A 14,294-nucleotide genomic window follows, 5' to 3' on the forward strand; every position below is an offset into this window, starting at 1 on the left:
AGCCAGGCCTGAAACTGGCACTCCAATATGCGACACTGGCATCAAAAGCTGTGGCTTAACTCGCTGTACCACAATGCCAGCCTCAAAATAATTACCTTTAAAGAATGTTTTTTATTTTTTATTTTTTTTTATTTATTTGACAGAGTTATAGACAGAGAGAGAGAGAGAAAGGTCTTCCTTCCATTGGTTCACTCCCCAAATGGCCGCTACAGCTGGCGCTGCGCCAATCTGAAGCCAGGAGCCAGGTGCCTCCTCCTGGTCTCTCATGTGGGTACAGTGGCCCAAGTACCTGAGCCACCCTCCAATGCCCTCCTGGACCACAGCAGAGAGCTGGACTGTAAGAGGAGCAACCGGGACTAGAACTGGCGCCCATATGGGAAGCCGGCACCGCAGGCGGAAGATTAACCTAGTGCGCCATGGCACCGGCCCCAAAGAATGGTTTTTTAAGAACAGTTAGGTTCATACTGTAAACATCCCGTTCATTACTTTAGGTTTATGACATTATTTCATTTCACCACGTTTATATCTGATACATTTTTTTATTTCAAAGGGCAATGCTAAATACCTGTAGCAATGAAAATGCCAACTTAAGATAAACAGTGCTGCCTCAAAATGCAGAAAGCCCTTTGCTGTGACAGATGCCAGCACATTAAAAGACGGTGAACTCCAAGTACACCATATAATATAAAGGTTTTTTTTTTTTAAGATTTTTATTTATTTGACAGGCAGAGTTACAGACAGAGGGAGAGACAGAGAGAAAGGTCTTCTATCTGCTGGTTCACTCCCCAAATGGCCACAGTGGCCAGAGGTCGGCCAGTCTGAAGCCAGGGTCTCCCACGGGGGTGCAGGAGCCCAAGGACTTGGCAGCCATCTTCTGCTGCTGTCCCAGGCCAGAGCAGAGAGCTGGATTGGAGGAGGAGCAGCGGGAACTTGAACAGAGGCTTTAGCCCACTACGCCACAGTGCCAGCCCCAATATAATGTTTGCAGAGACAGGATGATAGAACTAACTGGCAGTTCACCAATTTCAGATTTCTTTAAATCATAATTAACCTTACATCTTCTAAGCACATGAGGAAAACATAGCTTCTTTGCTTTATCCTATGGAATCCACTTAATTATTTGCAGAGCCCATGAGAGACCAGACTGCCGTGTCCAGCCTGGTCCCCAATAGCTGCCTCCGCACAGACCCTGGGACCTCGTGTTCACATGCGACACACTTTGCTCCAGTGACAGGGAGTCCTCAGACCCTGGGGACCCTGTGCACGGAGGGCTGTGTTTCTCAAGGTGTGGTGTTGGGAGCCCTTGCAACAGAATCACCTGCAGAACTTTTACAAGTACGTTCCTAGGTCCCTGAACAGATTGTCTGGGCGTGAGACCTGGAAGCCGGCAGTGTAGACAGCCTTTCCAAGTGGATCGAGTAACAGTGCAGTCTGAGTACTGCCAGGCGTCCATGCCCCATCCAGTCGGGTGCCTGTCTCCTCGGCGCCCTTGACTCCTGGTTTCCATACTCCTCGGTGAATTATTCTCTCTCTCTGCTTTACCCTCAGGTCTCGTCACGCATGTCTGCCACCTGTTCACCACGGCCGCCGCGCTGTGCCTGGACACGGACCACACGCACAACGCGGAGACGGCGGCCGCGCTGCTGTTCTCTCTGCTGGAGATCCTGCACGGCATGCTCGCGTACACGTCCGCCATCGTGCGCCTGGCCTTGCAGGTAGAGCAGCCCCGCTCCAGGCCACCTGTCCCCTTCCACGGGCTTCCCGCTCATCTGCCTCCAACTGTGGTTGTATTTTTATAATTAAAAAACAAAAAAAACAAGAAACATATCATTCACTGGGCTCCAAGCCCAAAAGAGGAGGGCAGGGACAGGCTGCTTTCCTGGCTGGATCAGGTTGTGCAGTGTTTGTGCGTACATTGCGCTGTACCTCTTAGGGATCTGCAAGTAAGGCCTGTGAATCGAACACTTTCATAAAATGATGAAGCAGCTTTTAAAAGCAACTGTAGCCGGCACCGCGGCTCACTAGACTAATCCTCCGCCTTGCGGCGCCGGCACACCGAGTTCTAGTCCCGGTCGGGGCGCCGGATTCTGTCCTGGTTGCCCCTCTTCCAGGCCAGCTCTCTGCTGTGGCCAGGGAGTGCAGTGGAGGATGGCCCAAGTGCTTGGGCCCTGCACCCCATGGGAGACCAGGAGAAGCACCTGGCTCCTGCCATCGGATCAGCGCGGTGCGCCGGCCGCAGCACACCAGCCGCGGTGGCCATTGGAGGGTGAACCAACGGCAAAGGAAGACCTTTACCTTTCTCTCTGTCTCTCTCTCTCACTGTCCACTCTGCCTGTAAAAAAAAAAAAAAAAAAAGGCAATTGTAAGGGGGAAGCAAAAGAGGCTGAGGAAGCCAGGACGTGTTGAGCATCACTTCAGAAACTGTCCCTCACGGAGGAGAGCGCTCACCTCAGGTGCACGCCAGGGCTGGCCAAGTGGTCTGCTGTCTCTTCCTGGCTGGAGAAGGAGCTGCATCGTGCCTGCAGCAGGAAGCCTGAGCTTCCTGGGGACTGTGGGCTGAGAGCTTAGCAGTGCGTGTGCAGGCACACAGGCAGCCATGTTTGCATACACATAGATCTATGCACACACGCACACGCAACATGTAAACGGTCACTCCTTTCCTTCAGTCTCCTTAATGTAGAACTGAGATGCTTCTCAGGGCTAGAGAGGTGTCCTGCGGCTGTGAATTAAATGCCACTCTTGCCTGTGTTTCCTTGGCATCGTGCTGTAAGGAAGGCGAGAGATGGGGTTTCACAAAGTACTTTCCTTCTAAGGAGACTTGCGCGTGCCTCTTTGGTTTAATGCTCTCTCTAACCAACTGAGTCAGCGGTGCTTATATCAGCTGAAAGGCTGTAGCCGGCGTGAGTTTGGCGTTGCCTGTACAGTCCCGGTGAAATTGCAAGAAATGTGTATCGCACAGTCGTGTCGCAGCAGAAGCTACGGTTGAAAGCCGGCTGCCTGGATACCTTGCCCGGTGTCCCAGTAGCAGAGCCAATAATGCATCCCTACGTTCTGCTTAGTCTCTGCTGTGCATCTTTGTGATAAATGGTCTCTCTCACCCTCACTTAGGCTGATCGGTATTTAGCTTGTCTAATATGGCTTAACAAATAGTTCCAAGATTGTCCCAACACATACTACTGATGAGTCACTGCATTTGAGTACAAACTTGTTTCTGTTGGCTCATCTGTCGTCATGTCACGCGAGCAGCAGAGTGCTGCTGAGGACCTGGGGGATCTGCAGTTGCGCAGTTTTTTTCTTGTCTTCCCTCCCTCCCTCCCTCCCTCCCTCTTTCCCTCTTTCCCTCTTTCCCTCCCTACCTCCCTCTTTTTCTTTATTTCTTTCTCTTTCATGCAGTGACTTAGTTCTTTATTTTTATTTTTTTAAAGACTTATTTTATTTATCTGAAACACAGTGCTACAGAGAGAGGTAGAACCAGAGAGAGGTCTTCCATCCATTGGTTCACTCTCCAAATGACCACAATGGCCAGAGTTGAGCTCATCCGGAGCCAGGAGCCAGGAGTCTCCTCCGGGTCTCCTATGTGGGTGCAGGGACCATCTTCTGCTGCTTTCCCGGACCATAGCAGAGAGCTGGATCAGAAGTAGAGCAGCTGGATCTCGAACCGGTGCCCATATGGGATGCCGGCACTGCAGGCAGTGGCTTTACCCACTATGCCACAGCGCCAGCCCCACCTGTGTATACTTCTAATTGGAACCTTCTTAGTAGAGGAGACTTGAGGGATGGCAGTGTTTAAAAGTATAATTCAGAGTGTTTGGATTTAGGATGCACTTTTCCAGGGAGTGTGTATGCTGGGGAACAGAGGTGGCAGCGTGACAATCACTCTCTGGAATCGAGTTCTCCCTTCCCCCAACTGCCCTCTGCTTCAGGATCGACCCTGGGCGAACCCCCTGAGTGTGGTGTGCAGATGATACGCAGCAAAGACAAAGGATGCGCTGGAGGCACATTGGCCTTGTGGGCCGGGACGCTCTGGATTAACATCCCAGGCACTCGGCCGTGTACCTGTCTGACCTGGACAAACCACTTCAGCTGAGTGTCTGCTTCCTCGTCCGTAAAGTCAGGATGAGAAGGCCTTGGCTGGGTTGTGGGCAGACTTAAAGGAGAGAATGAAACGTATGTGACTGTAGGTCCGTAGGAAACGTCCCACTGTGCCCGGCCCGGGTGCGAAACGGGTGCTCTCCCTCTTGTTTACACAGGGGTTCCCTTGGGCCTGGACTACCTCAGTTTTGTGTCCTGACCCATGGGGGAAGGCGCTCAGTTGGTATTTACTGACCTAACTCCCAGCAGGAGTTTGTTGTTGTATTGTATGTCTATGAGCCTAGCATAGGGCCAGGTGGCCAGGCATCTGTCACGTCAGCGGGGACGAAGGGGAGAGGGTTCTGGCTCTTGGGGAGTTCACAGTTTAGCAGGGAAAATTCCGGCACGTACAAAAATCAGGGGCTGAAAAATGCTCTTCGGGCACTACGGAGTGGGAGGGAGGACGACAAATACGTGAACATCCAGGCTGCACCTGACCGCCCGGGCCGGGCCTCGTCCGCCCTTGCTGAGGTGCTGTCGGGAAGCTGGTCGTGTTCTGCTCCCAAAAGCAGGGGGTAAACCAGCTGCTGACCTGCAGGTGTGCGGTGCTGTAGGGAGGCTGCAACGTGGCCACTACACCTCTCTCAGTGTCGCACACTCAGGGCTGTCCATGGTGGCTGTCCACCACTTGGGATGACTCCATTTGATCTTCAGGGGGTCCTCTGTGACGTTGCTGAGTGTGGATGAGCCTTTCGTACCGTAGCCCGTAGCCTGATTGGATCTCTGCTTCGCATGAGAACCTCAGTGATGCCTCATTATCTAAGAACACCTTAGACTCACCCCGTGCCTTAGCAGCCCCAGGCCTGTCCTCGTGAGATTCCCGACCCCTGAAATACCTGCCCTCCACGTTGCTCCTGCAAGCCTTGTCCCCACCACTGGAAGGCTTGCAGTCAACTCCCGTGCTCTCCTCCTCCCTCCCACCACCCACACTTCGTTTCTGCTGCGGTTGCCACACAGGGATGACGGGGCGGTGGGTTCTGGAAAGGGATCAGCAGACCCAGATAGAGACCAGAGGATCCGGATGGGAAGGACAGTGTGATGATGTCATGGCAGAGACAGGAGCCCTGTGCCAAGTGCACGCAGAGGGCCACCAACCTCGGAGTCAGGACACTGGCCTGAGATGGGACGATGCAGAGGAGTCGCGGAGAGGCTGGGAGGAGGGCCAGGCCCCGTCCTCTGCCTCTGTCATTATGCTGCATCTACACAAGAGGTCCCTTTGCCTCACAGAATTTCCTTCCACTGTGGGCTGATAGTCTTGTGCAGAGAGTTAAATTTCTCCTGCATTCCTCTCGTGCAAAGCTGCAGTCTGCCCTTTCTGGAACCCTTGGCAACTTTGCAAGTCGGGAGTCCATGAATTCAGTGGGTAGGGCCTGGACGTCTCTTGGTGGCGGTGACAGCGGATGGTGTGGGTCTCTGAGACTCTGTGGGGCCACTGGGTGTCCTGGAGGAAAGAGTTACACTGAGGTGCTTCTGAGGCCCTGCCTGCTCGTTTTCCTGAATTTGGGAAGGGAGCATGGCCCCACGCCCCTCACTGCTGCCCGGGGCCTTATTTGTTAAGGCTGCTGTGTCGTTACCACGAGGGGATCAATGCACTCCGAAGAGTGAAGAGTTCAAGTGAAAAGGCCACTGTTCCACGTCAAGTCGTGCATCAGAAGGCAAGGGATAAACATCCACGATGCAGAATGGTTCAGGCCCCTGGGATGGTGCTGCACGCTTGCACTCTGGGAGAAAGTGCTGCCTCTCTGATGAAGTCGGTCTGGGAGGCACAGGGAGAGGGAAGCACCCAGCTCCTGGCGGCCACAACCGCTCGTAGCTCCAGAGAGGTGCACGTTGTGAAACAGGAAGTGTCTGTCAGCCACGTCCTGAACAGAACAAAGCAGGCAGCTTAAGTTCTGACCCAGGACCTGAAGTGCAGGAGGAAGCCCGCCTTCCCTGGAGTCCAGCCTGAGGTGGGGCGGCCTGTAGTCTGCTCTTTCACCTCTGGCTAAGTGCGGTTATTTTTTATTTTTATTTTATTTTTTTTAACAGGCAGAGTGGACAGTGAGAGAGACAGAGAGAAAGGTCTTCCGTTTGCCGTTGGTTCACCCTCCAATGGCTGCCGCAGCCGGTGCGCTGCGGCCGGCACACCACGCTGATCCGATGGCAGGAGCCAGGTGTTTCTCCTGGTCTCCCATGGGGTGCAGGGCCCAAGCACTTGGGCCAGCCTCCACTGTACTCCCTGGCCACAGCAGAGAGCTGGCCTGGAAGAGGGGCAACCGGGACAGAATCCAGCGCCCCAACCGGGGCTAGAACCCGGTGTGCCAGCACAGCAAGGCGGAGGATTAGCCTAGTGAGCCACAGCGCCGGCCTAAGTGCGTTTTCTAAAAGAGGTTTTGTGTGCAATGCTTTACCACTGCGGCAGGTGTGGCATCACCATCGTCCAGCTACCGCGGTATCGATGGGCTGCCTGGCTGTGCCTGCATAGCCCGAGCTGGTGGCAGAGGCAGCTTCTGTACTCAACATCAGGCCTCAGCTGAGCAGAGTACCTTGTGAGGTTCAAGGTCGGTCGCTTTCCTGGCCCCTTCCTCCTGCTGGTCTGGGTGCACCTGTCTCCCACAGCCATGCTGCCTCATCACCAGACCCCATTTTTTCCCTCTTCTCTCTGTTCCAGGCTCAGAAGTCTGGCTCAAGAGGGGACACTCAGGCCGCAGAAGACTTGCTGCTGCTCGGCAGGCCACTCACCGACCTCATCAGCCTGCTCATCCCGCTGGTAAGCACTCACCTATTGGTGTCTTTCGGTGCGCTGCAGGTACTCCCGTCATTTTGTTCGGATCTTGTGGGATCCTGAGTTTCTGTGTTGTTTTGATTCCCATCCCAACTAAAAGAACTTTCAGAAGATTATATGGCCTGGAAATACAAGGTTTCTACTTGATTTATTTTTAAAGATTTATTTATTTGAAAGGCAGAGCTACAAAGAGAGAGACAGAGATAATCTTTGATTGACTGGTTTACTCCCCAGATGGCCACAATGGCTGGGGCTGGGGCAGGCCAGGCCAAAGCCAGGAGCCTGGATCTTCTTCTGTGTCCCCCACGTGGGTGCAGGGCACCAAGGACTTGGGCCATCTTCCGCTGCTTTCCCAGATGCATCAGAAGGGAACTGGATGAGAAGTAGAGCCACCTAGACTCGAACCGATGCCCTCAGGGGATGTGGGCACTGCAGCTGACATAACCACTGCACCACGGTGCCGGCCCCTCTGCTTTATTTTTCAACCAGGTAACTCATCCTGTATCTAAATATATATTTGAGTAAGGGAAAAAAAAAACTCTGAAATGCAATTAATTTTTTAATGAATGTGAGGTTAAAAAGTCAGCAAATGAATTTCAAGAAGGAAAAGGAAAGGATGGGAATTGGTGTCCTTTCAAAAAAGTATTTTGCAGTTAGACTTGGCATGCAAATAGTCCCTCAGTCTCAACAGGAATGGGATGTAAAAAGTGAAATTAAATTAAAAAAAAAAAAAACCAGGTGAGGGTACACAAGACCACTGACGTTTTTCTGTGGGTCAAAGAAGGAAATGCAGTTTGTTTGAATAATTTTATAGAACTAGTTTTACTCAGCAAGTAAAGATTTGGTTCAACTGTGGGAGAAAGAAAAAAGGAAAATAATCCGTCAGGACTTGGTTGTATTAATAAAGGGTAAAGCAGTCCCCAACACCTGACCAAGAGGATCACAGAGAAGTAAGGGAACAGGCCCACACCCCAGGTTGCTGGGCACGGCCCTGACAGAGGGGAGAGATCTCTGCTGTAGAACTTCACGTAAACTCATGGAGAATGACTTCAGTTTAATTTCTATATGTTTTTATTTATTTGAAAGGCATAGGTCGGCGCCGCAGCTCACTAGGCTAATCCTCCGCCTTGTGGCGCTGGCACACCAGCTTCTAGTCCCGGTCGGGGTGCCGGATTCTGTCCTGGTTGCCCCTCTTCCAGGCCAGCTCTCTGCTGTGGCCAGGGAGTGCAGTGGAGGATGGCCCAAGTGCTTGGGCCCTGCACCCACATGGGAGACCAGGAGAAGCACCTGGCTCCTGCCATCAGATCAGTGCGGTGTGCCAGCCGCAGCGCGCCAGCCGCGGTGGCCATTGGAGGGTGAACCAACGGCAAAAGGAAGACCTTTCTCTCTGTCTCTCTCTCTCTCTCTCTCACTGTCCACTCTGCCTGTCAAAAAATAAATAAATAAATAAATAAATAAATAAATAGAATTAAAATAAAAAAAAAGAAAGGCATAAAGAGACAGATAGGCTGAGATCCTCCATCTACTGGTTCACTCTCCACATGCCCACAGTAGCTGGAGCCGGTGACCAGCATCACAGTGTAGCGGGTTAAGCTGCCACCTGTGATGCCAGCGTTCCACATGGACACCAGTTCATGTCCCGCTTTTCCACTTCCAGCTCAACTCCCTGCTAACGTGCCTGGGAAGGCAGCAGGGAAGATGGCCCAAGTGTTTGGGGCCCTGCCACTCTTGCGGTAGATGAAGCTTCTGGCTTTGGCCTGGTCTAGCGCAGTCCATTGTAGCCATCTGGGGAGTCACCCAGTGGATGGAAGATCTCTCTTTCTCCATCTCTCCCTCTCTCTATGTAACTCTCCATTTCAAATAAATCAATAGGTCTTTAAAAAAAATAATAGCTGGAGCTGGGCCAGGCAGCATCCTGGAGCCCAGAACTCAATCCTGGTTTCCCACATGGGCGGCAGCAGCCCAGCACTGCAGCCATCACCTGCTTGCTCTCAGGGTGCACATTAGCAGGAAGTTGGAGTCAGAAGCAGAGCTCAGCCTGAAAGCCAGCCAGGCCAGCATGCAGTGCAGGTGCCCTGTGTGGCCTCTCAACGGCTGTGCCAGTTGCCCTATCGTGAGTCCACTCTAGAGGATAAGGGCTAAATCCTCATAGCCCGCTCATAGGCGAAGGGCAAGAAACCAATCAGGCTCTTGTGAACAAGAGAGAAGACTCAAAGTGATTCCATTAAATATGAAGTAAAATTAACTGATAGGATGTGTGAAATGTAGGGCAGTACTTAGATTTATAGGAAGAGGTATTAAAAGGAAGGAAAATAGCTTTAAGAAGACAGATAAAGAGCCTGTGTTGGAGAAGCCACTTGTAGCACGCTCTGTCACACACCTGTCTTGTAGACAGGGCCTTGGTGTTTGCCACATGCTGAGATGAATTTATTCATCCTTTGCTAGGTGAATTTATTCCAGTTGAACTTCTTGAGCTTGTCATGAATCTTCATTTTGTTGTCTTATTTTGTGTTTTCTTTCCAAATATTTTCCCATATTATGTATAAGATTTCATGAAAACCTCAGTATGCTTATCACTTCCCAGAAACCTTCAACAAGACACAGAGATGATTCTGCAGTGGTAAAGACTGAGAGTCGTAGGAAAGTGTAACTGTTGTAAACCCCCTTTTTTTTTAAAGAAAAAAAAAAAGATTTATTTATTTATTTGAGAGCGAGGGAGAGACAGGGCAAAAGGTCTTCCATCCAGTGGTTCACTTCCCAAACGGCTGCAATGGCTGAAGCTGGGCCAATCCAGAGTCAGGAGTCAGGAGTTTGTTCTGGGTCTCCCACGTGGGTGCAGGGACCCAATCACTTGGTCCATTCTCTACTGCTTTCCCAGGCCATAGCAGAGAGCTGGATCAGAAGAGGAGCAGCCAGGACATGAATCGGTATCCACATGGGTTGCCGGTGCCGCGGGCAGAGGCTTAGCCCACTGTGCCACAGCGCCAGTCCCACTCTGAACCCTTTTGCATCAAGTATCAGAGCATGGAACCCCACAGACAGAGAAGGACCGGATACAAAGAGGGAGAAATCCAAAACGCACGATGTTCTTGCAAAGTTCAGTGCATCTTTCTCATTGCCTGACAGATCAGGTTGATGAAAATGATGATGTAGAACAGTGATAAGCAAACAATGGTCTGTGGGCTAAATCTGGCCAACTTGCTGTCTTCGAAAATGAAGTTTTACTGAAACATAGCCGCACGTACAGCTCATTTACACACTGTCTCCAGCTGCTTTTGCACCTCAGTGGCAGCGCTGACAGTGGCAGCAGAGACGGTGCAGCCCACAAACCTGGGTCGTTTGCTCTTTTTATAGAAAATGTTTATTAAGCTGGGTATAAAAGATATGAATACCTTAATAAAATTGATTCAGTAGAGTTATATTTGTGTCTGTGCTCTGAAGACAGATACTGTAGCTTCTTTGCAATTTTCTGGAAACATCTCTTAAGCATTGACCATGCTTTATTTTAAACAAAGATCAGTAAATTTCAGTAAATGGGAATTATATTGAGTGCATTTTTTAAAGATTTATTTATTTATTTATTTGAAAGTCAGACTTACAAAGAGGGAGACAAATCTTCCATCTGCTGGTTCACTTGCTCTTTGTTGCTATGGTCAGGGTTGGGCCAGGCCAAAGTCAGGAGCCAGGAGCTTCATCTGGGTCTCCCACATGGGTGGCAGAGGCCCAAACACTTGGGCCATCTTCCATTGCTTTTCCCAGGCCACTAGTGAGGAGCTGGATCACAAGTGGAGCAGCTGGGACATGAACCGGTGACCATGTAGAATGCCGATGGTAGCTTTACCCAGTATGCCACAATGTCAGCCCCCAGTGTTTTCCATTTTAATCTGTGTTCCAAGGAATCATAAACTGGAAGATGAAATATAATAAAAGGCTGGGCAATTAGCCTCGCATTTAGGGTGCTTGCATCCCATGTGGGAATACCTTGATATTTTTTAAGACTTTATTTATTTATTTGAGAGGTAGAGTTACAGATAGAGAGAGGGAGAGACAGAGAAAAAGGTCTTCTATCCGCTGGTTCACTCTCCAAATGGCCACAACTGCTGGAGCTGGGCTGATCCGAAGCCAGGAGCCAGGAGCTTCCTGTGGGTCGCCCATGTGGGTGCAGGGGCCAAAGCACTTGGGCCATTCTACACTGCTTTCCCAGGCCATAGCAGAGAGCTGAGTTGGAAGAGGTGCAGCTGGAGCATGAACCAGTGCCCATACGGAATACCAGCACCACAGGCAGAGGCCTAGCCCACTATGCCACAGCACCAGCCACTACCTGGGTTTGATTCTCGGTTACAGCTTCTCACTCCAGCCCAAGCAAACCCTGGTTCCTGCCTCCCACATGAGAGACCTAGATTGTGTTTCAGGCTCCTGGCTCCAGCCACAGCCCACCCTCTGGCCATTGCAGGCATTTGGAGACTGAACCAATGGATGGAGCTCTCTTTGAGTTTCAAAAAATTCATAATAAAAAGAAATACATGAAAGACACTCCCAAAAGTTCATAGAAAAATGGAATTACAATAGAAGTTTGGTGGAAACAACTTGGAAATCCATGTGGCTCTTTTACAATACCTATTCTTCATGAGTCTTGTGAAGAGCCTGCATGTGAGTAGCCCAGTCACACCACAGGGAGACGGAATCGCATGGTGCTAATGGGCCCGAACTCAACTCAGCCCCGCTGCTCGCCAGCCGTGGTCTCCCGCGCGAACACTGATGAACAATACGTGTGCATTTGTTGTCACCACAATCTTCTCATCTGCAGGACGGGGTTCCTCCTGCTAACTGGACTGGGAGACAGCTGTCAGGATTCCACGAATAGTACCTGGCCCACACGCTCGACCAGTGCAGCTCAGTAAGAAGTAACACACTCGTGCGCTCCTGTTCCCAGGAGCTGGCGGCGAGCTCGTGCTATTCTAAGGGCGTCCCCTTTGATGCTCTTTGGTCCTCCTCTCTGATGTCAGGCCCCAGCACACCTGACAGATAAGAACCCTGCAGCTCACAGAGGGAACACACATGGCGGTGGAGTTGCTTCTCTCACCTCAAGGTCAAAATCCCCCTCCCCACCCCCGCCCTGCTGTGATTCTGCTTGGCCTCTGGGCTAAGTTCAGACATATTAAACTCTCACCTTTGTGACATGCTTAGAAACACTCCGGCTGAAGGGGAATACCTTTGATTAGAAAGCTGATCGGGCGTGTGTGTTTCTGTTTTTTAACGTCTTGGAGGTTTTATGAATGGGAGATATCCTGAGATTAAAAAGTGGAGTCACCTCCGGATGCGTTTTTCTGTCGTTGATGATGTTCTGAATGGAGGCTACTTTTTGCCTTTGGTCCCCGGGATGATGACAGACAAGCAAGCGCGGAGAAAAAAAAAAAATGCTTGTAGACTTCACAAAGACAGTTTGTTTAGGAAGGATAAAAGAAGGCATTTTTACAGCTCTGCCTGATGCAGTTACTCCCACTTTCTTGGCAGAGTTAATTAGGAGATTGGAGTGACTCAGACGTGCCTTCCCGAATGCTGGGAACGGCCGCACAGGGCGCCTCTGATGAGCCTGGCTTGCTTACTCTGCCTGCAGTAGCGGCCCTGATTGCACGGTTTAATTGCTGGGTCTGAGAGATTAGGCTTAAATCTCAGAGGGCAGGAAGGAGACATTCCCATCTCCTCTCCTGCCGGCACCCGCCTCTTTCAGAATTGCTTGTTGAACAGGCATGTGTTCCGGTAATCTAACCTGACTGGTAAAATAGGCGGGTCCTGGAACGTCTCGCCAGGTGGAACGCAACAAGGAGAAAACCGTGAGATGCAGACTTGGTTCTCTGCCCTGGAAGGGCCTGGGGAGCTGTTCAGAGGTTCTGAGGTTGATGAGGAGCAGAGAACCAGGAACTCAGGTGTGTTTAACAGGACTAGGCATTGCCAAGTTCACAGTCGGCAGCGGCTTCCACGGGAAGGCTGACTTTGGGACCTCTGGTGACCCAGCCAGGAGGTCAGCCCAGAACATAAAATGTGAAGTGGTCTTTTCTGTTGGCCTCTGACTCTTTTACAATGAAGTGGGATGTATTTTGTGTGTTTTATGTATTCTTCCCTTCATTGTTTCTTCCCTACCTTGTTTAAGATTTAAACACAACAGGGCTGTAACTTTGGGGGCTGGTACCATTTTTCTTCCTTTGAAATTCCTTTGTATTGCATTAGATCAGCTCAAGATGCCGGTATCTGCCCATTTGGGGCCTACAGAAATGGCAAGTCCATTTGGGCCAGGCTTATATTAGGGACACGTGGTGATGCACTGATTTGTACTACAGATAGTTCCTGAAATTCATATAGCCCATTTGCTGTGGACAGCACTAGACCCTAAGTGCTTGAGTCAGAACAAGGTGTGACTCTAAGCCAGAGGTGGCCAGGTGGCTGGCGCAGTCCTGGCTGCCGCCCCGCTGTGTGACCTTGGCTAAGGCACTCCTTGTCTGTGAGCCCAGAAGGTTTAAGTGAGATGTGGCACCGGAAGGTGCCTGGCGTGGTGCCGGTCACGTGTATCCGTGAATTGCTTTGTTCTGCAGCTGTGGCCGCTGTCAGGTGTCTGCTCTCTGCAGCCTGCCCTTGGACTCTGTGATCCTGTGTCTGATGGGGAGCACCCTGCTCTGCTTGCTGCTTTGTTGTTGTTCTGGAATCATAGCTCCTCCCCTTGTTGAGCACCCCTTCTTTTCTCTCTTCTCACCCAGCCTGCCCGACACGGCCCTCCTTCTCAGCCCGGGACCCTTTGCGTGCAGAGCCCTGTATTGCTGTTTATAGACATCTCTTACTGGTGTCTTTAATTCTCACCAGCAGCGCCCCCTTGCTGTCAGCCCCTTCCCGGATTGCCTTTAGGGTTCTTACCTTGAACCTTTACCTGTGAAACAGCTTGGACTCAGATTTCCTCGGATACTGTCAACCGCCAGTACAAGAGGGCTTCGGAAGTTCATAGACGCGTGGAGTGAAAAGATCCTGCATGTTTTCCGTGAACTTTCTGGATTCCCCCACACGGCTGCCTGCCTTGCCCCCTGGAATCCTGGAGCAGCCTCTTCTACCGCCTGTCCCAGAGCCCCGGTGACTTGTGTGATGCCACCCTAGCCTTCAGGGTAGGCGATGGCTCCAGGAATAACATCATCCTCTGAGAGATTTTTCTGGCTCTTTGGGGTACTGAATACAGTTGCCAGTAACTTAGGTTCCCCTGTGTTGGCCAAATGCCTGACTAATAGATGTGAGCTCTACTGTGTATCATGGGGGACGTCCAGATAGAAAATGGCCTGTGACAAGAACATAGGGCTTCTCTGGGTAAGATTAGCACACACTGATAGCTTCATATAGAAAGTGAGGAGAAATAGAAGCT

At 51.0% G+C, this 14,294-nt stretch overlaps 1 protein-coding gene across 13 annotated transcripts in view; it reads left to right on the forward strand.

Annotated features, from left to right (window-relative positions):
- The window catches only part of ULK4 (unc-51 like kinase 4), a 598,567-nt gene that overhangs the window by 408,870 nt on the left and 175,403 nt on the right, over positions 1-14,294 (forward strand). For 10 of the 13 annotated variants that reach the window (XM_089306514.1, XM_070050985.2, XM_089306513.1 and 7 more), the window contains exons 33-34: positions 1,549-1,715; positions 6,782-6,880. In XM_089306514.1, the coding sequence (XP_089162640.1) occupies positions 1,549-1,715; positions 6,782-6,880 (266 nt within the window). Of the gene's footprint in view, positions 1-1,548; positions 1,716-6,781; positions 6,881-9,773; positions 10,209-11,702; positions 12,181-13,647; positions 13,797-14,294 lie in introns of those variants that run through there. The other 3 variants (XM_089306518.1, XM_089306519.1, XM_089306520.1) reach the window with 3 other exon arrangements.

Source organism: Oryctolagus cuniculus, chromosome 10 (assembly GCF_051225735.1).
Source record: "Oryctolagus cuniculus isolate XC-2025 breed Fujian yellow rabbit chromosome 10, ASM5122573v1, whole genome shotgun sequence".
Classification (NCBI taxonomy): domain Eukaryota; kingdom Metazoa; phylum Chordata; class Mammalia; order Lagomorpha; family Leporidae; genus Oryctolagus; species Oryctolagus cuniculus.